The 20,694-nt window shown below is 40.0% G+C and overlaps 1 protein-coding gene across 1 annotated transcript; it reads right to left on the bottom strand.

The window, feature by feature from the left end:
* Positions 1–75: 75 nt before the first annotated feature.
* On the bottom strand, positions 76–19,628 carry LOC137101932 (rab3 GTPase-activating protein non-catalytic subunit-like). Its single transcript, XM_067480919.1, has 35 exons — positions 19,231–19,628; positions 18,261–18,352; positions 17,971–18,088; positions 17,806–17,887; positions 17,527–17,574; positions 17,339–17,414; positions 17,061–17,162; positions 16,047–16,146; positions 15,507–15,605; positions 15,040–15,188; positions 13,267–13,346; positions 12,571–12,663; positions 12,334–12,473; positions 11,956–12,151; positions 11,647–11,790; positions 10,583–10,665; positions 10,112–10,176; positions 9,936–10,026; positions 9,653–9,780; positions 9,308–9,518; positions 8,949–9,046; positions 8,667–8,775; positions 8,373–8,533; positions 8,052–8,226; positions 7,092–7,271; positions 6,776–6,876; positions 6,518–6,584; positions 5,594–5,664; positions 5,475–5,510; positions 5,245–5,319; positions 3,612–3,827; positions 3,124–3,213; positions 2,818–3,042; positions 2,517–2,681; positions 76–919 (listed from the first exon to the last, which is right to left on the bottom strand). The coding sequence occupies exons 1-35, from the start codon at positions 19,337–19,339 to the stop codon at positions 767–769; spliced, it is 4,128 nt and encodes a 1,375-aa protein (XP_067337020.1). The 5' UTR covers positions 19,340–19,628; the 3' UTR covers positions 76–766.
* Between the last annotated feature and the right edge of the window lie 1,066 nt (positions 19,629–20,694).

Here is a 20,694-nt window from a genome sequence, read left to right on the forward strand (position 1 = left end):
CATGTTTTGATTAAATTTCAGTACAATGAAACAAGTTGTCAGGAACATTACATCAAAAATCATCAATATCCAAGCTTGTCCGAAGCCACTTTATTCTGCTTTGGATTAGCCCAATGAGAGCGTGGGACTACAAAAAGGAGGCATACAGGCACAGCTAGTACAGTACTGCATATTAATAAAAAATAAGGTCCATATTTCCTTATGATACACTTGTCAGTGATAGGCAAACAGAAAGGAGATGCTGTCAACAGAACTCTGCGATGGCACATACAGGACATGCTGACATCTGATTTTAAAGTCAAAGACAAAATGAGGGTGAAGTGACAAAGACGTGCCTCATTCCTTTTGAAACCAACTCATAAGTCTTAACTTTCCAATAATGAGTTCTATATAATTTATGTTACATGCACAAAAATATGGATTAAAAAAGTTAAAAGCCTTACATATCTGCTCTGTGCCACTGCCTTTCTAAATTCTTTTATATTAACATAAGCTTAAAGACAAAATCCCTAAACCTCCTTTATGACAACGACAGAGGGTGTGAACATTATTTACCATCTTGACCCTTATAAGCTGCACACTCTGATTACACTTCAGGGCCACCACAGTCCACACTCTTGAGTCTTACAGACTAGTTTGAAAGGTTGTGTCTGTAGACAACGCCTACATAACTTCTCTCCTTTCAAACTTTTTTTTTTTTAAGTTAAGTTATCTTTCTTATGTCTACTATGGTCTTCATGCCTTTCATAGTGGCTCTGACTTGGGGTCAGTCCTCAGTGGTGAGGACCTCCACAGCCTCTAGAAGGTGCAGGGCCAGGCTGTACTGGCCGTGGTTTTCTGGCAGGATTTCAATCAGACGGCCGACCAGTCGGCCTGTCTGGGCCAGGGGGACCATGGGGCACCGCAGCTCACTGGGGTCCTGCAGCAAGAAATACAAATCATATTCTAGACATTGTTAAATAGATTAGCCTTTTGATGTTAAACTCCATTATGAAAATCAGTCTTGAAACGCATAATTTTAGTACTGCTTAAACTGCATAGTACTATATTCAAAGGCGTATACCAAAAAAAAAAAACAACAACACAGGTGTCTTCTTTTTCTCTCAGTTCTGATTATATTTGGTCTAACTCCAATGCCATGCAGTTTCCATCTACCACCATGGTTCTTGGGTCTTAGTGTGGATATATCAGCATGCTCAGTGTCATCTCTAATTACATACACTATATTGCCAAAAGTATTGGCTCACCTGCCTTTAGACCCATATGAACTTTAGTGACGTCGGCCCACCCTTTGCAGCTATAACAGCTTCAACTCTTCTGGGAAGGCTTTCCACCAGGTTTAGTAGTGTGTTTATGAAATACATAATACACAGTGCTCGCAGTCTTCGCTCTAATTCATCCCATAAGGTTTTCTATCGGGTGGAGGTCAGGACTCTGTGCAGGCCTGTCAATTTCTTCCATACCAAACTCACTCATTCATGTCTTTATGGACCTTGCTTTGTGCAGCTGAATTCATTTATTTGGATGCGTGAGCAAATACTTTTGGCAATACAGTGTATGTGGTATGTCATAATCACCAAGAGAAAAAATATTTTAAGAAATTATTAGCAAAATACCCCCAAATTTTCTTTGGGGGGGATAATAAAAATAGTCTAAAAGACATTATCTTACATGTTTAAAACTGGACTTTCAGCTAATAATGTAAATTATTGTTGGTAACAAACAAACTAAATATTATATTTGAATATATATATATATACACTGGTATATTGTATTGAGATGTTTGCAGATGACAACTACATGATCTGTAGTGAGAGCATGCAGATGGTGGAGGAAAACCTAGAGAGGTGGAGGTAGCCTCTGGAAAATAGAGGAATGAAGGTGAGTCGCAGCAAGAAAGAATACATGTGTTTGAATGAGAGGGACCCAGGTGGAACGGTGAGGTTACAGGAAGCAGAGGTGAAGAAGGTGCAGGACTTTAAGTACTTAGGGTCAATGGTTCAGAGCAAATGAGAGTGTGGAAAAGAAATGAAGAGGTGAGTGCAAGCAGGTTGGAAAGTGTGGAGAAAAGGAAAGACGAATGAAAGGAAAGCAGGTTCAAGACAGTGGTGAGACCAGAGATGTTGTTCCGCTTAGAGACAGTGGCACTAAAGAAAAGACAGGAGGCAGAGCTGGAGGTAGCAGAGCTTAAGATGTTGAGGTTCTGTTTGGGAGTGACGAGGATGGACAGGATCAGGAATGAGGACATCAGAGGGACAGCTCATGTTAGATGTGTTGGAGATAAAGTCAGAGAGGACAGATTGGGGTGGTTTGGACATGTTTAGAGGAGAAACTGTGAATATATCGGTAGAAGGATGCTGAGTAGGAGGTCTAGAAGAAGATCAAAGGGGAGATTTATGGATGTAGTGAGAGAGGACATGAAGTTAGTTGTGTGAGAGAAGAGGACTCAGAGGACAGGGTTAGATGGAGGCACACGATTGAGTCAAAAATATAAGTAAAAGAGCTGCTGGTCTCACCATAGCCTTTAGCCATGTGCAGAGGGTGGGGGGCAGGCGTGCCAGCAACTCCATGGCAGCTTGTGTCTGGCTCTGGCTGTGAAGCAGTGAGTAGCTCAGCCTCTGTCCAGTCAGCACCAACAGCTGGGAGCCCAGAACGTCCTTATCCTCCACCTCTAACATCACCTGTGGGTAAAACCACACAGGAGGGATAGGAGGTTACAGTAGAGCAGTGTAGTTAGAATAAAGGTTTACCAAAGGTAGAGCAATCCTAGTTTAAGTATCTGTCCGCAGTAAAGACAGTAAACCACATTTCCCTGACCTCTTCCGCCCGGAAGTCTAGGCCCTGGTTGTAGAGCTCGCAGACCAGGTGCCGCCGCAGGATGTCAGGATTGACCTGCAGCAGAGAACCCAGCTCCAGACACAGTGAGGGCCACCAGTCGGCTTTAGGGCCACTAGAGGGCAGTGGGGGACACCCGGTACCAGAGACTGAACTGGAAGCATCATCTATAGCCTGCACCCAACTGGTTAGGACACGCAAGAGGAACTGAGAGTGGAGACACAGATCAGACAACAGTTATGGAGAATTGTTTTCTTCTCAGCCTGAGCATTTAAGTCCACCTCTTACCTCTTGTCGTAGTGAGACCAGGCCTGGGTCCATGTCTCCACTGGGCATCAGCTGGATTGATGTTAGGTCTCTGAAGAAAGCATTCTTACCCTGGAAATCATAAATACAGATTGCATCCGAGATTAATGAATGAATTAATGTTATTAGTGATATTATTAATGGGGGCAGCATGGGCTCAGTGGGCAGAGTCCCCGCCTACTGGACATAGGGCTGGAGGTTTGTGCACCGCCCTTCCCTCCCACATGTGGAAATGTCCCTGGGCAAGACACTAAACCATCAACAGCCCATCGCCAGCCATGCAGTTTTCATCTCTCTCGCTCTGTATATAAAATTATCATTAATAAAGTGTTACATTTTTACAAAGTATTAATACTATTATTCAAATCTAAAGCCTAAATTCAAAGTGATTTGTTAACATAACAAAGCTGTGTGGTGTGTGTGTTTGCGTCCACACGTACAGGAACCATTTTAACAGTCCGTCTCCTCACCTTGCTGTCAAACAGGCTCAGTGGTTTGACTTTCAGACAGAAAGTCATAGCAGCATGTAGCAGGGAAGCTAACAGGCAGTGGTGCTGCACGAGAGGGAAGTGGACACCTCTCTGCTCCACTGCCAGTGCAGCTATGGAGGCAGGGCCCTCTCCGCCGCACCACACCTCTTCCACAGACAGATCCGGGGCTGGAACCTCCTCCACTGCAGAGTCCGCCTGCATGATGAAGAAGAGAAGGTGAGGGAAAAGGCTGTGTACTAAAGACTAGGGTGACTCCTTTGCATTCACCTCTCACTTAACACAGCCAAGCACACTTTATAGTACATGCACACATTTTAAAGCCGCTCTTCATTCAAAACAGGCTTATTATTATTATATCAATAAGCGTGGTTGACATTCACTGAGCAAGAAGCCGGAGATTTTCTAGCCTCACGAGTATTTTGGAAACATTCAGAATTGAGAATGGAAAGTAACACCTCCAGATCACATATATTTAGAATGGGCTTTTCAGTGAAGTCCTCTTATATCTGGATATTTCATTCAGAGAAAAAGAATTTGTAGAATGTTTTGAATATTTGATAATTGAACATTATTAGATACGAATTGTGTTAGTTTTATGCTTGGAGAGTCTCTTCAAGCAAGCTAGATAATATAAATGCAATGGATGATTCTCCATTGCATGGCTTGTTTAATAATGTAATACTATATTACTTGTGGTATTAGTAATATTGATATAATGTTAAGTAGTAGCAGCAGTAGCGCATTAGTAGTAATAGCAGGAAGAGCCCTTTTAAAATAAATTAGCAAATAACAAGCAATGGATGTCAGAAAAAAACGGAAATCCTTAATTTACAAAAGTATTTACACCTAGAAGCACTTGGCAATATTACAAGTTCAAATCTTCTTGGATAACAATCAGAATCCATCAGACCAGGATCTGGACAGTTTATCCCACTCATGTGCAGACTAGGAGGATAGAAAGAGTCCTGGTGGTTTCAAACTTCTATTCAAAAATTAAAACACGGTGCTCAGTTGGTCAGAGAAAAATGTAAAGCCTAAGAAATTGTTTTATACCCTGGTCCTTAGTTATTCCTCACCACAATTTTATTGTGTGTCCTTTCGTTTTCCTCACTAAACTGTTTTGCCATGGGTGGACTGGACTGGACTCCAGTAAAGCTCTAGACACATCAAGGATAACTGAAAGAAACCGCATTCTTCTCACCACAGGTTTGCTTTCATAAAGGAGACTTCAGTCTAAATTCTAAACATTTTAAAAGGTTATTTTCATTTTAATACTTTGGAATACTGAATGTAGATTGATATAGATTTAATCCATTTAAAATTAAATGTATAACACAAAAAATATGTGCTAAACGTAAAAGAATCTGTGGAGCATTCTTTTAAATTTGAAATCAAAATTTTAAAATAAAAATTTTATTCCATTTCACATTCAGAGCGAAAACTAGACGAACAAAGGAAAACAAGGGACTGTGGTGGCCAATGCTTCGTGCATGATTTTTGGGAGGCCCTGCTGATTATCCATGCTTTTTTTTTTTTTTACATGAAACTTTTTACTTACATAATAACTGATAAAAGACAAAGGGCACCGAGTCCTAATCAAAACTTCAGTCACCTCCATGAGGATCTGCAGCAGCCGGACACAGCAGCCCAGGAAAGAAGTCATGGCTTTGTCTCCCATTCCAACATCCTGCAAACCAACACACACAAAGCTTAATACAGTTATTTTACATCTAAAATAATCTCACCAAGAGATCAAAAAATCTCCAAAATATCAAAGTGGCATTACAGTGGTCTATCTAGGATCACAATTAAAATTTGCATTGAAACATGTACTATACTCACCCGTCGACATAAGCGATCTTTGGGTGCTTTCCCTACCTAGAAAAACAAATGTATACAATCTATGTAGTTCCTCACAGATGACAAAGATACACAAGTTTTCTTAATACTGTGTGATTTACCTTCTCCATGAGGAAAGCTGCTGCTGAGAAGCGTTTTACAATGAATGTACTCCACATCATAGTAGAAATACCTATGAAGTTGATTCAATGAAGTTCAATGTTATGGCCTTAAGAAAGTACTGATTAACAAATAAAAGAAGAATCAACATACAAATCCATCTACCAGAAAAATCTGAACTTCTGAAAAGCATTTACAACTATAATCTGTCTGAATTTGTTAATTGTCTAATTTATCTGACAAAAGTAAAAGGAAAATATTTTTTTGATCAACTTCATTGTGTTTTGTAAATAAAAGCAAATTTAGAGTTTGATGTTTATAACAAACTCAAATCGGTATGTGGCCAACAGATCCAAGATCAGATGTGTATAACTGGATCTTTTCATCTTGGATCAGGTTATCTGGTTTTGTTGGCTCTTTATAGCCATTTGAGAAGTGGATTAGAAAAGCTAGATTTGAATCATCTGGGAAAAGTGTGCTGTGTTGTGGTTGTTGACTAGACCACATATATCAACACTATAATACAATGATAAAAGACAATTGAGGATTTTGATGTCTATTGATGATGATTGATAATATCTTTTTTTGTGGTGAATGTCATCAGATTGCTGCTGGTGACAGATTAATATTTTATCATTTTATTTAGACCCACCAACTGACACTTAACACACATCTCTTTTTACCATCATCCCAGTTTCAATGGTTTGCTCACATAAGAACATCCTTCAATGGATAAACTTCCTGATCTTCCCTTGAAATCTGAGAGATTATCCTGTTTACACAAACTAAACCTGAGAACAAACCTACTCCTGAGTAAGCTTGAGGTTGTGGACAACTATAGTTTAAAATATATTAATAGAATTCTAAAACGTATTACTTTACTAGACCTGTTATATATATAAAAACAACATTAGCAAGCCACTAACCTAATTGTATCTGTGGACTGGAGACCAGCCTCAAATGTTCCACAGCCCAGCACAAGTATCGACCCTCCTACAAAGAGAAGTAGGCATGAGTCCAGATTGAGGAACAGAGATAATAAGTTCTTTGATGGTCTTTAGACTTGAAAAAAAAAAGAAACAAACAAGTAATATTGTACAAGTAATATTGTACACTATTTAAAACTACTACATAAATACAAACAAAATGTTAGTTTATGCATTGTGCAATATGTGTATGTTTACCTCAGGGTCTTTGTTCCACTGCACCACATATTCCCAGCAGCAATGGGCGAAGAGCAAGTCAGGTGAGAGGGAGTGTGGGAACCGCTGACACACTGCCACAGCTCTGTAAAACAGATTGAACAGTATTTACTTGTATTACACCGCTCAAGTAATTCTTTATGAATTTACAAAGATTGGTAACAAGACTAACAGACAAAGTAAAAAATTAAAGCCAATGTGTCATTAAATACCCAAACTTGTGTTTATAAGAGATAAGCATTTTAGTCAGTTCTTATCCACTTCATTGCAGCCACTAGGTGTTTCTTTTAGACTTTACCTGCTGTTCTGTCAGTGTCTTCCAGGCTCTTCTCTTTCTCCTCTTTCCCTTTGTCTCCTGCCTTTTGCTCTAGTTTTTCATCTGCAGCTTTGCCTTCTTTCTTTTGGAGAATTTCCCTCAGTCTCTCAGGGGCCAAGTTGTGCCTGAAAACCCACTTGGAGACACTGTCAGCAATGCCACCTTACCAGAGAGACGTGAAATGAGAAACAAAATAAAAATGGAAGATTATGTCCCTTATTTAACCACAATGGGAAAATCTATACTAAAACAAAGAAAAAGGAAAAATAAAGAAAATGTTACACTATGTCTAAAATGTTATTAAAAAAAATAATTTATGTTATTATGAAATAATGTTTAATAGACTAATGGTGCAGTAATGAAATGCTTCAGATCCCCTGGAATAATCTGATGTCTTCAGTATCACAGTAGTTCAGTAACTGTTGTCAGTACTTCCAACAATCCAAAAAGGCAAAACAGAATGGCACTTGCTTGCCAACTTTTAAATAGGCAACGCAAAGCGAGGCTTAATTTGCAGCCCACAGAGTAACTATGTATTTATGGGAACATGATACTTTCAGTTTCTTGATCAATTTATCTGTTCACATGAGTGACTTAATGTTTGAAGTGACATTTTCCAAAATACTATGTTGAAAAAAATACAATAAAATCGTCTCAGGTAGTGCTGCCTTGATAACTTCTATAAACTTTCAAGATATTCTGATTTCTGGATCTTGCAGAAAAAACATTTTAACTTATATGCAAAAATTTTCATTTGTGTGAACAGAAACCTGGACTTCTTTTTTCTTTGAATAATAGTTTTAATAATAATAATAACTGTATAAAATATTATAATCAGTACTGAAACTGTCCCAGAATTACCATCACGAATCTTAAAACCCTTATTATCTCAGGCAGGTATCTCATAATTACGAGACAAGGATATTTTTGTTCACAGACTACCTGTGCCTCCTTCGAGCAGTGTTTTGATGGAGCACTGTGCTGCAGCGCCCCCTGCTGCTCCTTGAGGAGGAGGCACCAACAGTAGAGTCTGCAGTACCAGCACATCTTCCAGCTGACGAACACACACCACCCACTGCTCAAGCTCCAATGACACTGCCTCCCACTCTGACTGGAACTGTCACACACACATATAAAACAGATGAAGACTGTGAGGTTGGTTTTAACTTTTGAAAATATAAAAAAAACAAACAAACAATAAATTTCAATCATGTATATGCGACGGTGTGTGAGTGAGAGTGTGTGTGCGAGAGTCTTCTCTACCTGACTGTCACCATGGCTGGTGATGCTGGCTTTAGCAGCATGGTGAGCGACAAAGGCGGCGAGCAGAGCAGCAGCAGCATTATGGGACTGGATGCATGTAGAGCGCACCTGCTGCCACCAGGGGGAAACAGACTGAGGGTCCCATGACTCCTCTACGGCGCCTGGAGAGACAAACACAGTAGATTGTTATGCTTGTTTTTCATTCTTTAAATTAATACGTTTGAATAAATTGTAACCAAAGGCAAGTCAACATTTACTGTGTCCTATATAATTGAGAATTAAAAAAACAAATACCTTTCATGTTGCTTAGGGCGATGAGTAGCGTGTGCAGGTTTCTAACCGTTTCATCTGTTTTTTGTAGTACCTGCTTCTCCCTTTGCAACCACACGCTAAGCAACAACGACTGAGAGAATGTAAAAGTCAAATATATAATTTATAAGATGTCTCATTTTTATTTTTTGGTCTGCATATTTTCATTACTAACCTTGACTACAATTTTTACACCAATTTTACATTTGACTAAAGTCCTCCCAATTTCAGCCCATTTGATAAATCTATCTTTCCCCTTTATCTTACCAGTAGCTGCTGTGGACTCATGCCAGCCTGTTGCAGTGTGTCACAGACTTTATGCAGTGGGCTTTTACCACACAGACATCCCCAGAAAAGAAAGTTCCCTGCGAAGGACACAGAAGAGTGAAATGTGACTTTTTTGTTGAATGAATCAACTTATGGCTAAAATAAGCCGTGAATAGACCCTAATCTGGGGAAAGGTACGGACAGTGGTGGTAACAAAAACGATGCAGCAAGGTGCTCTGTTTTGTAGAGTTCAATAGAAAAAAGGTAGTGCTATGCACCTCATGTTTACATCCTGAAAACGTGTTGAGGCTTAACTTAGTAAAAGTCACGACACAGAATATGCATTTATGTTGCAGTACCTAGCTGCTTCCATTCAGTGTCAGATCTGTGGACCACCTTCACCTCCCCATCCTCTGTGCATTCTACTTGAGAAAGAAAGGTCTGGACATTGAGGGGTAAGTCAGGCGAGTCCTGAGCAAAGGACACACTAGGTCTTGAGGTGAGCTGGGCGTAGCGCTGCAAGGTGGGGCCGACACGAGACAATTCATCTTGTATGCCTTCTAGGGAGCCCTGTTGGGCGGGGAGAAAAACGTGTTTAGAAACATGAGGAATAAAAATGATCAGTACTAAAAGGTGAACACCAATAAGACCAATAAGAGTTTTTGTTTGTGTGTGTTTTTGTGTGTACATGTGTTTCTGCTCACATGTTCCATACAGGCCTTTGTGTCGGCAGTGAGGGCAGATTGCAACTGCTGGATGTCAGTGTAGAGCTGAAGCAGTTTCAGCTGAGAAGAGCAGATCTGGAGTAATGCTATATCCACTTCATTAGGCTCTGTGATGCAGAGATACACCACCAGAAAAGAGAAGATTGACATACAGCATGTATGTTACCAGTATAAAAGTATAAAGCATGAACTCTCTTCAAAACCACACGACACTTAAATTTTAACTTAGCAAACCATTTTTTTTGTTTTACTGATCCTCTACCTTGTTGCTTCAGAGTGTCATATAAAGTTGATGTAATGTTGGTGAGACAAGATACAGGAGCGTTCTTATTTAACAGCAGAGATTCTAGAGCCTAAAAGGAAATGCAAAGACTGCACTTAGTATTTTCCCAGCTAAACTGTGCAATCAGTTCAGTGTACAATGATCTTTATTCATACCTGCTTCTTAATGGCCGGGTGTTTGATATCCAGCAGCACACTGTTGGCTTCTTTCTCCAAAATATCTTAACAGAAAGGGTATGTACACAAACAGAAAAACAAAAATGCAAATCTTCATTCACTAAATACAGCAATACAATACAATCTACATCATCATTAATTTCAAGTGCCTATGAAACGTATACACCCCTTTTTTGACAAAAAGGTTAGCTAAATTTCCAAGTCACAGATTATCCCTTAGAGTACAGTTAAATTTAAAATTAAAGGAATATGACATCAGGTATAAATTGACTTTACACTTTTTACATTTCAAGAGATCTGTTTTCATTTGCACAGGAGTCATTTTTTGGTCATAAGAACAAAAAGAAAAATTATCTTGACCATGATTCAGTTAGGAAATAGTAAAAAAAAAAATAAAAGGTGAAAACTTCCAAGCAGATAAGGACTTTTTTTAGGCACTGTATATCTTACCAGGCTCAACATCCCTGCTCTTTAGTATAGCTGTCAGTCTCTTTAATAGGTGCATATCTTTGGCTCGCTCACTCTTCTTGTCACTGAAATGGAGAACACAGAAGCATTTTCTGTTTGAACTTTTCTGTTATGTTGTCTGTAGACTGACCTGAATGTGCTGGGGTGTGTAGAAGGCTTGAGAATTGTTGTTCAGTTATCTTATAATCACTCATAGGTGCACAAATAGAGAAAGTATATTAGGAATGGAGAGCACCGAGCACAGTAATTACTTACAGTGAGACATTTTTTCATGTTCAGATGTGCATTGCATCATAGTATTTGCAATGTAAAAGATTTCAAGAATAAACTGCAAAGTAAGTTGAAAACAATAGTCAGGATGCAAAGAAATGAAATGTTCCAATAATCCCCATCTCCTGTACAACAGGGAGAAAGCCAAGGTCCAACTGACCACTCTAATGTGTGCAGAGCGTGTGTGGTGTGGTTTTTATGTTGCAGACTGGTGCCATTGTCCTTTTTTCAATGTATTTTTTTTAGGTAGTATGTGGGACGATCACAGGTAAGAGCTGCCCTTTGGTACATCTGGCTTAACCACAAGTGCATCCTGCTGCTAATATGCCAATAACAAATGTCTTTGTGCCATTAACACGACATAAGAGACTTCATACATTTGGAACCATTATTCATAAAATACAATTGAATAATTATGTTTTAGGAATAACTGTTCCGCGCTTTAGTAAGTAGTGGATTTTTATTATACCATCACTTAAAGGAAGATGCTCCCCTGCCTAGCTGGGGCTACAGGGCTATATTTTATAACCTAGAATGATATACATTTACTCTGCTAGTTGATTGCACTCATTCTGCTTGTTGATAGCTACTAGATGACCCCATAAAAATAGATCCACAACCCATTTTGGGTCCCGACCCCATACAGTGTTTCCCAGTGTGGGAAAGACTCCTCTCCAAGATGGCAGGTTTTCAGATTTGCTTAAAACTGGCAAAAAGCAGGTCCACAACAGACTTAAGATTAATGTATGTATGCATTTCTGTGTCTGTCCACCAACCTGAGGGCCAGGTGGAAGGGGACATTCACTATCCTCAGAGCTCCTGTGGTGGGATCCAGTAGACACACCTGCTGTGTGTGGAGCTGCCAGCCCTTACTAGTCACACTGTTCACCCCCATCAGATGGTAACCAGCATAAAGCAACCTGGAAAGGCACACACAAACACACACTAAAGACAATATTTTACCTATATTTTAGTGTGCTATTCTCCACAGTATATGCATGATATGCCAAATACAGATGCAAAGGTCATGAATATTAACTGTAAAGGAAATAAACAACTTCATTATGAGAGTGTGCAGCATTTACCTGCAGTGTTTGCCTACAGTAAAAGCTCCAACTCGTGGCCCCTGCTGCATCCCCCACACCTCCAGAATTCCCCTGCGTGGGGCGTAAATGACCAGAAAGAGAGCGTGTCGTCTGGGAAGGGAAGCAGAGGGGGAGAACTCCCGATCACCTGGCTCCTCTGGAACCTGCAGCCAACCAAGCTGGGCATCTCTGTAACCTGCAGATAGGTTTATTTTCTGAATAGTTACCTTTACATAACAGTGACACACTACATATTTTCATGCTATGAAGCTCTAACCTTTTTCATTATGCGTTTAATACATCAAAAAGTTTAGTTTCCAAAACCACGATTTTCCAAATTTCTTCATCTGTGTTCTTTTCTTTCTACTTTTGATTTACCTTTCCACATGCGGATGCCAACACCTCTTGCCAGGTCCAGCAGTGTGACTCGCCCAAAGTCATCCGTCACTCCAGCCAACGTGTTGCAAGGGGACAGACAAATGGACTCTCCATGACGACGCGTGTCTGGAAGACCAAATCTGCACAAAAGGTCATGTTTAACTGAAAGGGTGAAAGAAGGGCAGCTACAAGCATCATATTGCCAATATCAATATGGTACGTCTGCATTTGTGTTACCTGATTCCTAAGGGTGTAGCAGGCTCCACCTTGGGCTTCTGTTTCTGAATAACCTCCTCTTCATTTTTGTTCCGGTTCCAACCTAACCACCCACTGAGAGGAAGGCCGACAAATTAAGGGTGACCAAAGTATACCGACGGTAATTAAGATGAGAGGTGGGTAGGAAACGACATAACAAGACTCAAGGGAGGATGTAAGCAGACATCTCCCTGTATGGATTAAGCTGAACTCAATCACCTTAATCCAGAGCAGAGAACATCCCACAATCATAAATATTGATCAGGCTGCTTTGTGCGGTTACAGTTGTTGATTGTGTACATTGGAGAATTTATTCCCCAAGCGTGTGGTCTATACAACAGTCTATACAATCTGAGATGAGGCTGGGGTGACTGTGGCACAGGAAGGCACAGCGGTTATCCACTAATGCCGCAGTTGTTGATTCGTCTGAGATGCCCGGTTCAATCCCACGTTGAAGTGTCCTTGAGCAAGACACTGAACGCCAACTTAGTTGCTCCCGGGGAGTGTTGGCCAGCTGCATAGCAGCTCCCCCATCGGTGTGCGAGTGTGTGTGTGATTGTGAGTGCAAATAGGTAGAAAAGCGCGATATAAGTGCAGGCTGTTTACCATTTGTGCCATTGGTGCTTCACTTACATTCTTACTTATTCTCATTACTGTATTTTTTGAGCTATTACTCACCTGGCAGCACTGAAGAGGGCTGAAGTTAGTTTGCTGGCCACAGCCAGAGCAACATGAGAAAGCAGAGGCTGGGAGCTTCCCTACGAAGACACAAGGAACAGCCACATGCTCTCATCAAAGTCTCAGAAATGGATTTTACAATGTCTCATAAAAAGTAATGTGTATGTCATGTACAAGGCCCAATTTCCAGAATACTTTTTTCTTAAATGAAATAAAAACATAAAACTGTGATTTGTTAATTTGCTTGGACCTTTATCTAAGGCAGCACGGTGGTGGAGTGATTATCACTGCCGCCTCAAAACTAGAGGGTCTCTGGCTCAAATCCCCAGCAAGCTGTGGCCTTATGGTCAAAGGTTTATTCATAGTTATGCGAGTCACAAATGCTGTAGCCACTGACCTTCACAGATTCAGATGTTTTAACCTTTGATTGATAACAGTTAGTCTTTATTGGCACAGAGAACCTCACGTCCATTTTACTTGAAAACAAACTGGAACATGGACTTCTCTGACCACAGAACGTATTCCACTGTCTTACAGTCTATCTGACATGACCAGACCCAGACGATTTGGTAAGATTTCTGCACAAGACTAAAGCATTGCTTCATTATTTTTTTAATGTTTTCAGTACTGTGTTTCCAAAGGACTTCTAAGTCCATGTGTCTATATTTATCTCAGTGGCATGCAATGCCACTTGAGAGCACTAAACTTCCAACTCATACTAACCTTTTTAGAAGAACAGTGTTTGTAGTTTCAATCTACAGTGCCCTGGAAAAGTACTCAAATTTTCAAATCTCAAGTTATAATCACAAGTTATAATTTGGGGTACATGTCTCTACCAGCTTTGCACAGCTACAGGGTGAAATCTTTGCCCATTCTTCTTTGAATAATAGCTCAAGCTCAGTCAGAATGGATGGAGAGCATCTGTGAACAGCAATTTTCTTGCCACAGATTCTCAAGTGGATTTAGGTCTGGGTTATTCTGACACATGAATATGACTTAATCTTAACCATCCCATTGTAGCTCTGGCTGTATGTTTAGCGTTGGTGTCCTGCTTGAAGGTGAACCTTTGTCCCACTCTTGGAGACTAACAGATTTTCTTTTTGGCTCCAACTCTGACCAGCTTCCCTGTCTATGCTGAAAAAAAGCATCCCGACAACATGATGCTGCCACCACCATGTTTCAGGGTGGAATGATGTGTTTAGGGTGATATACAGAGTTAGGTTTCCGCCACACACACAGATTCTCTGATTAATGCTCTGCTTGCCGGGCGGCTTAGGTGGGAGGCCATGTAGGTTTGCAGTTGTGCCACATTCTTTCCATTTTTGGATGATAAATTGTACAGTGCTCCATGAGGTATTCAAAGATTGGGATGTTTTTTTTATAACCTAATCCTGCTTTAAACTTCTCCACAACATTATCCCTGACCTGTCTGGTGTGTTCCTTGGACTTAATGATGCTATTTGTTCACTAATGTTCCCTAACTTCACAGAACAGCTGTATTTATACTGAGATTAAATTGCACACAGGTGGACTTTATTTACTAAGTAGGTGACAGACTAGGGGGCTGTCAAACTTTTCAGATATTTATGTGTAAAAGAAATTTGAAAACCATTTATCGCTTTCCTTTCACTTCACAATTATTTGCCACTTTGTGTTGGTCTATCACATAAAATCCCCCAAAATTATATTTTGGTTTGTGGTTGTAATGTGACAAAAAGTGGAAAAGTTTAAGGGGTTTAACACTTGCAAGGCACTGTAAGGTGTGACACTCACCTCTACAGCATAGTAAAAGCCTGTGTAAGGACCTCCTCCGACAGTGACATACTGGCTCATGGCAGGGGGGCTGCCTTTGACAGAAGCATTAAACCCCCCCAGGATAGAGGCATTCTTCATCTGGTCAAACACACACATCGTCATAACACCTAAGGAAGCGTGGACAAAAAGAGAACGTGTGGTTGGACATACAAGAATTGAACAATGTGGGTAAAAGAAAAGAAAATTGAACTAAATTAGTGCAAACAATGCAGCACTTTTCCGATGCAATCAACTAATTTTTAAACTGTAAGTAATGATATTTACCTTTTTAATCATTATAATCCTCATATGTAAAGATAAATAAATCTTGTATGCTGCTTATCCAAGAAGATTTTGTGAAAATTATAACCATTTGAAAATCTTATACCTGCAATGAAAAATACTCTAACACTAATTCAGAATTGTTTCAAAGAACTGCAACTTACCCACACTACTGTGGTCCACAATGGTGTCCATGTCCTGCAAACCCCACTTCTTATAGGCCAGGGGAGGTGGCTGTATCACATCACTACCTGCTGCTGCAGCTAGAATAATTATGTAAGGACAAAAGGTAGCATTACCAAAGTTTTCACAGGAGATTTATTTTATCATCTATAGCCTGCTTTTAGTGAGCACATTTCTTTTTAATTTAGGGCAATTTAAAACTAAAGTAATGTTTTACTCAATTAGCATATTGCTAAGTACAGTAGGTGTACACACACCCACACACACACCACTACTCAGAAACTCTGCTGAAGCTTAACTAATAATACTCTACAGGTTGAATACACATCTATATGTGCATGAAGGTTTATTTCTCTGCAGTACCTGAAAGCCTTGTGGAAAACACTGCCCATTCAGCAAGTAAGTAAAGCACATATCATGTTAACACTCTGCAACAACACTCTAACATTCAAAACTAGAACCCTGCAACTCTCATCCTCACCCATAGGTAACATACATGAATACACTCTGGCACATACTACCTCTTGCAACTTGGTTTCTGCAGGCACGCAGAGATTGAAAGAGGCTGAAGCCATCAATGGTGACCAGAGCAGCAGGGTAGAGGATACTCAACTCCTCATGCTGTGGTAGGACAAAAATCAACAGAAGCACATTTGCTATAGAAGATGGTACATAATGTTCAAAACTCCGGAAAACAAGCATTAAAAATTAACCTTGAGTGTATCAAACATGCATCGTTCATGAATTAATCTCCACACTTAAACATAGAGGAAATGTGTTTTTTTTTGCTTTCCTGCTGATATTGACATGAGAAAACTGACATTACTCTCATGTCTGCACGCTCAATATAAAGCTTCTGCCGGCAGCTGGTTAGCTTAGATTAGCATGAACACCAGAAGCCGATAGGAAACAGCTCAGAGAGAAAGAAAACTGAGCCAAGTGTAAAAATGACACATTAGACACTAGGTTATTTCCATCTATTTATTATCTTAACCACTTATCATGTTAAGGCTCACTGGGGACTGGAGCTGATCCTAGATGTCATTTGGCAAACGGCAGTGTTCACGCCAAATGGGTCACCAGTCTATCCCAGGCCCAATAGAGAAATATATAGATATAGATAGAGATAGAGAGAGAGAGAGAGAGAGAGAGATAGAGATAGAGAGAGAAAACCTTCCAATCTCTCATTCACCCCTAGGAGCAATTTAGTCTCCAATTAACCTAATATGCATATACACCGAGCAAACTCACACAAGCACAGGAAAAACGTGGAAAACATGAAAACTACATGCCAGGTTTTTTTCTCAATGGCCAAAAAAACTGATTCTGGGAGCCCTTTCATCACCGTGACATTGCTATGCAACCAGCAAATACTTGGTTACACAATCTAACTTCTTTTATTTTTCAGCTTTCTGATTGAACTCTTTACATGACAGTGTATAAGCCATGCTTTCTAAAATGTTGAATTATTCATTTAAACGTGAACATAATTCTCATGCAGAATTCTGAAAGCAGTGTCTGGTGTGTACCATTACCTGCTCAGATACTCCAGGATGACGAGGGATCTCATATGTGCGACACTTGAGTCTCAATACAGGGTCTTCATGCAGCAGCTGAGCCAGGAGCAGAACCCCGTTCTGATGACATATAATCAGTTTTGCATTTGATATTTGCCATCTTGACTATTTATAAAGACTTTATTGAATGGTGTCCTGCATCCCTTTTCTGCTGATGGATGTCTTTCTTTACACAACATACAATAAAAGTGTACCCAAAGAGGAGAGAAAGGATTGTGCTGATAATGACAAGGTACCTCTGTGTAGAAGCGAACATAGCCAGAGCTAAATCCCACTACTACACACGTCCAGTCCGGTCGCCCTGTGGAACTCCTGAAAATACACACAAAACATACACACAGTTAAACAAGGTATAATCACACATGTCCAAACATACAAATACTTCTATTATTTCATTTCTAATATCCATACATGTATTTCTTACCTCTTTTGGCTGGCAAGGGGGATACAGATACAGCTGCTGACACATTCTCTGGAAACAACAGAACAAACACAAAGCAACATATGATCACTATGTGACTCATTTCTGTCTCTACACTCATGCATTATCTCATTTTTCATTTGTTTGTCACACAACTATCCCATTTATACAGTATCATCCTATTATATTACTTGTACTTAGATACATTGATTTCCCACTAAGGCTGTTTTGTTGTCTCTTCAGCATTTTATTTGTTCTCATAAAAACAGGATACTCTCTCACCCTTCTTCCGCACTGAGGACTCCAGTCCAAGACACACCCAGAGTCATCTCTTCTCGGCCGCTGTCATCTGTACGCCACTTAGCTGTAATCATTTAACAACACATTAAAGGAAACATATGTCCTCTGTGAGCATAGAGAGGAAAATTTGTGTTTGAATCATCTGACCTGAGAGAAACGCTGCCCTCTGTTCATGGGCCACTACTAGGAGATCAGAGCAGGGAGACAGGGACACAACACAGTCCTGCAGCCACAGTCCACTCTGTCCTGAGGTCTCTTTCTCCACCTGCTGTGCAAATAAGAATGTCAGTGGGATGTGATCATTCTCTTAAATCTGCAAACACAAATTAGGAGAAAATATATTTTTCTTGTTTGATTCTTTTAATTCTCATTGTCTTTTGCTAGCAGTGAATGAATGAAAGCAGTGAATGAAATACAAAAATAAAAAAAAGACTGACTGTTGTGGCCGAAGCAGCTTCCTCCTCTTTGTTGTTAGTACTATCCCACGCTGACTCCCAGTCAGAAGTGTCCCAAGACAGCTCATTATCTGCTGATTTGAAATCATGACATAAAATCAGTAACTGGGAAAATTCAAAATTCAATCTTTACTTTAACACCAGACAACTATTTGCACAATCTCATTTCGGGTAACCAACAAAGAACAAACGTAACAGTGAGTAAAGTATTCCAAGAAGAGACCAAAATGACAGTTATCAAGAGGTGTACAATTACAGGATACAGCCGTAGCTGCGTAAATGGAAGCGTAGAAGCCCGCTGCTATTACATGAACACTGAAATGTAAACGTCAGTGTAGCAGTAACAGAAAATAAGACAAGAAGGACTGACGAAGATTATGTTACGAGAACAGGTGGTAAGAAAACATGTTGCTCTGAACATTTGCAATACATCACTTTTTGGTGCAGTGAAAAATTGTGTGTGTGTGTGTGTGTGTGTGTGATGGGGGGTAATATCCATGCACTAAAAGAGGGGGTTGTGTATTTCATGTTTTTTTTATGCACCAGTAAGAAGTAATGTTTAAGTGCTTTTCACAGGCATCATGCAGTAGTGTGTTCTGTTATGTTATGTGTGATGACTCATACCCAAAACAACAGGCTGATTTCTCCACCTGCTGCTGATGTTGCAAGTGCTGCATTATGTACTTTTTTATTTACCTTTAGTACTACATTATGCCATTTATCAGAAGATGCTTTTTAGGTATACGCAGTTTTAAAAAAAAGGCACTAAGCATTAATGTAGTTCATGATTACTGAATTAATCCAGCTGTAACCATCGAGTCAACTTTCATATCCCGTTGTTGCAGTATCATATCTAGCTACTCCTAGAGGTATCCGCTCAACTAAATTGTTTGGGGCTTCAGTTAATGCTGGTACATTTGTTCCATATATGCGTTTGCCCTGGGGACGTTACCTGTTTGGTTCTTATCCTCCACTGTCTCGGTTTTTTCGTTGTGGAACAAGTAGTCCCGGACCGGTTTAAGCTCTTGGAGGCGACAAAACTCCAATAAGCTGCAGGACATCTCTCTTCCGTCCCGTCAGGATCCCAGCAGCCAGACAATCAACCAGTTAGCTAGTCTGCTTGCTAACAGTCCAGCTGTGGAAGAACGGCGTTAGCTAAGCAGTTTGCACCTTGCTTTCGCGTTAACTTGATGACAACCTGTTTACAAAGGCAATGTTTCTCCCTTGTTTCAAACCATCGCCTACAGAAATAACAACACAAGTCCAACACTCTTATTTTTCTCAGTATTTGCGGTTCCCACCCAAGTCCCGATGAGGTGATGACACATCGTTAGCATAACAACAGTTTACTTCCGGGTTAAAGCTGAATCTTTTTTTTTTTTTCAAAATAAAGGTTGGGTAAGAAGCATTTGTTTTTGACGATAAGTCAAATTGCAGCATATTATAGATATTTTATAGTTAGTGCATTCAATACGGGAAGCCTACTGAATGTCTTATTAGCAAAAATGCATTGGTATGTTTTTTTCACCAGAGTGCAGCAGAGGATCATTTTCTTGTCTTGTGCCCCTTCTTCGTCCACGCTCACTAAGTTGTCAGTTTTTTAAGGTACACCTGACCAACATTAAAACATTCCTAAAATATTATAATGTTTGCTTTTTGTTCAGATTGTTTAATGAGGTCTGGATTCAAATTGATTCTGCTGCTACGCACTTCTCCTCTGGCCTTCTTTTCTAAGTATACCTGAACCATCACACACAAAGACACACGTTCAGTCATCAGTGTCTCTGTCTCTGTCTCTGTCTCTCTCTCTGCAGATCACTCTCTTGGAAACTAGCAAAAGTGTCATAGCTTTTTGTTTGCCATGTGGGCAAAAAAGGTAATCAGGAGGATGACTCAGCGTTGACCATGATTCATCAGCTTCTTTACCAGCAGAAATCTTTCTTCGAAGACTTAATTGAGAAACGTTGGACAGTGTTGGACTCTACTAATCTGAGGGTGGATAATACTATGAAAGATGTACTGGACTAAAGAAATAGACTACAATTTTTCACCAAAGGATTTAGAGGACACGTGTCCACGGTTGACTGCTTCTCTCGCCCTCTTGACAGCTGGGATAGGCTCCAGCCCCCTGTGACCCTAAATAGGATAAGTGGTTACAGCCAGTAGATGAATTGATGGATGGATGGATTGATCTAGATGACTTTAACAAAAGAATCTCTGGCCCCTTCAACCACTTTGAAATGCAATCTCAAGCAAGTTTGCCTCTGTATAGTCATGCTTAGATAAACTTTCTGTAAAAGCTGAGTATCTGGAGACTCAGCTAAAGAGAAATTACATCATTATTGATGGAGTCCCTATAGAAAAGAGTGAATCACGGCAAGAAACAGAAGAAAAGGTTCACCAACTTCTGGTTGAT

Source organism: Channa argus, chromosome 16 (genome assembly GCF_033026475.1).
Source record: "Channa argus isolate prfri chromosome 16, Channa argus male v1.0, whole genome shotgun sequence".
Classification (NCBI taxonomy): domain Eukaryota; kingdom Metazoa; phylum Chordata; class Actinopteri; order Anabantiformes; family Channidae; genus Channa; species Channa argus.

Coding starts and splice junctions, on each gene's coding strand:
- LOC137101932 (XM_067480919.1), bottom strand. CDS start 19,339: ATGTCCTGCAGCTTATTGGAGTTTTGTCGCCTCCAAGAGCTTAAACCG. Junction 15,606..16,046: donor CAGAAACCAAGTTGCAAGAG/GTAGTATGTGCC, acceptor TAATTATTCTAG/CTGCAGCAGCAGGTAGTGAT. Junction 9,519..9,652: donor CAAAGGCCTGTATGGAACAT/GTGAGCAGAAAC, acceptor CCCGCCCAACAG/GGCTCCCTAGAAGGCATACA.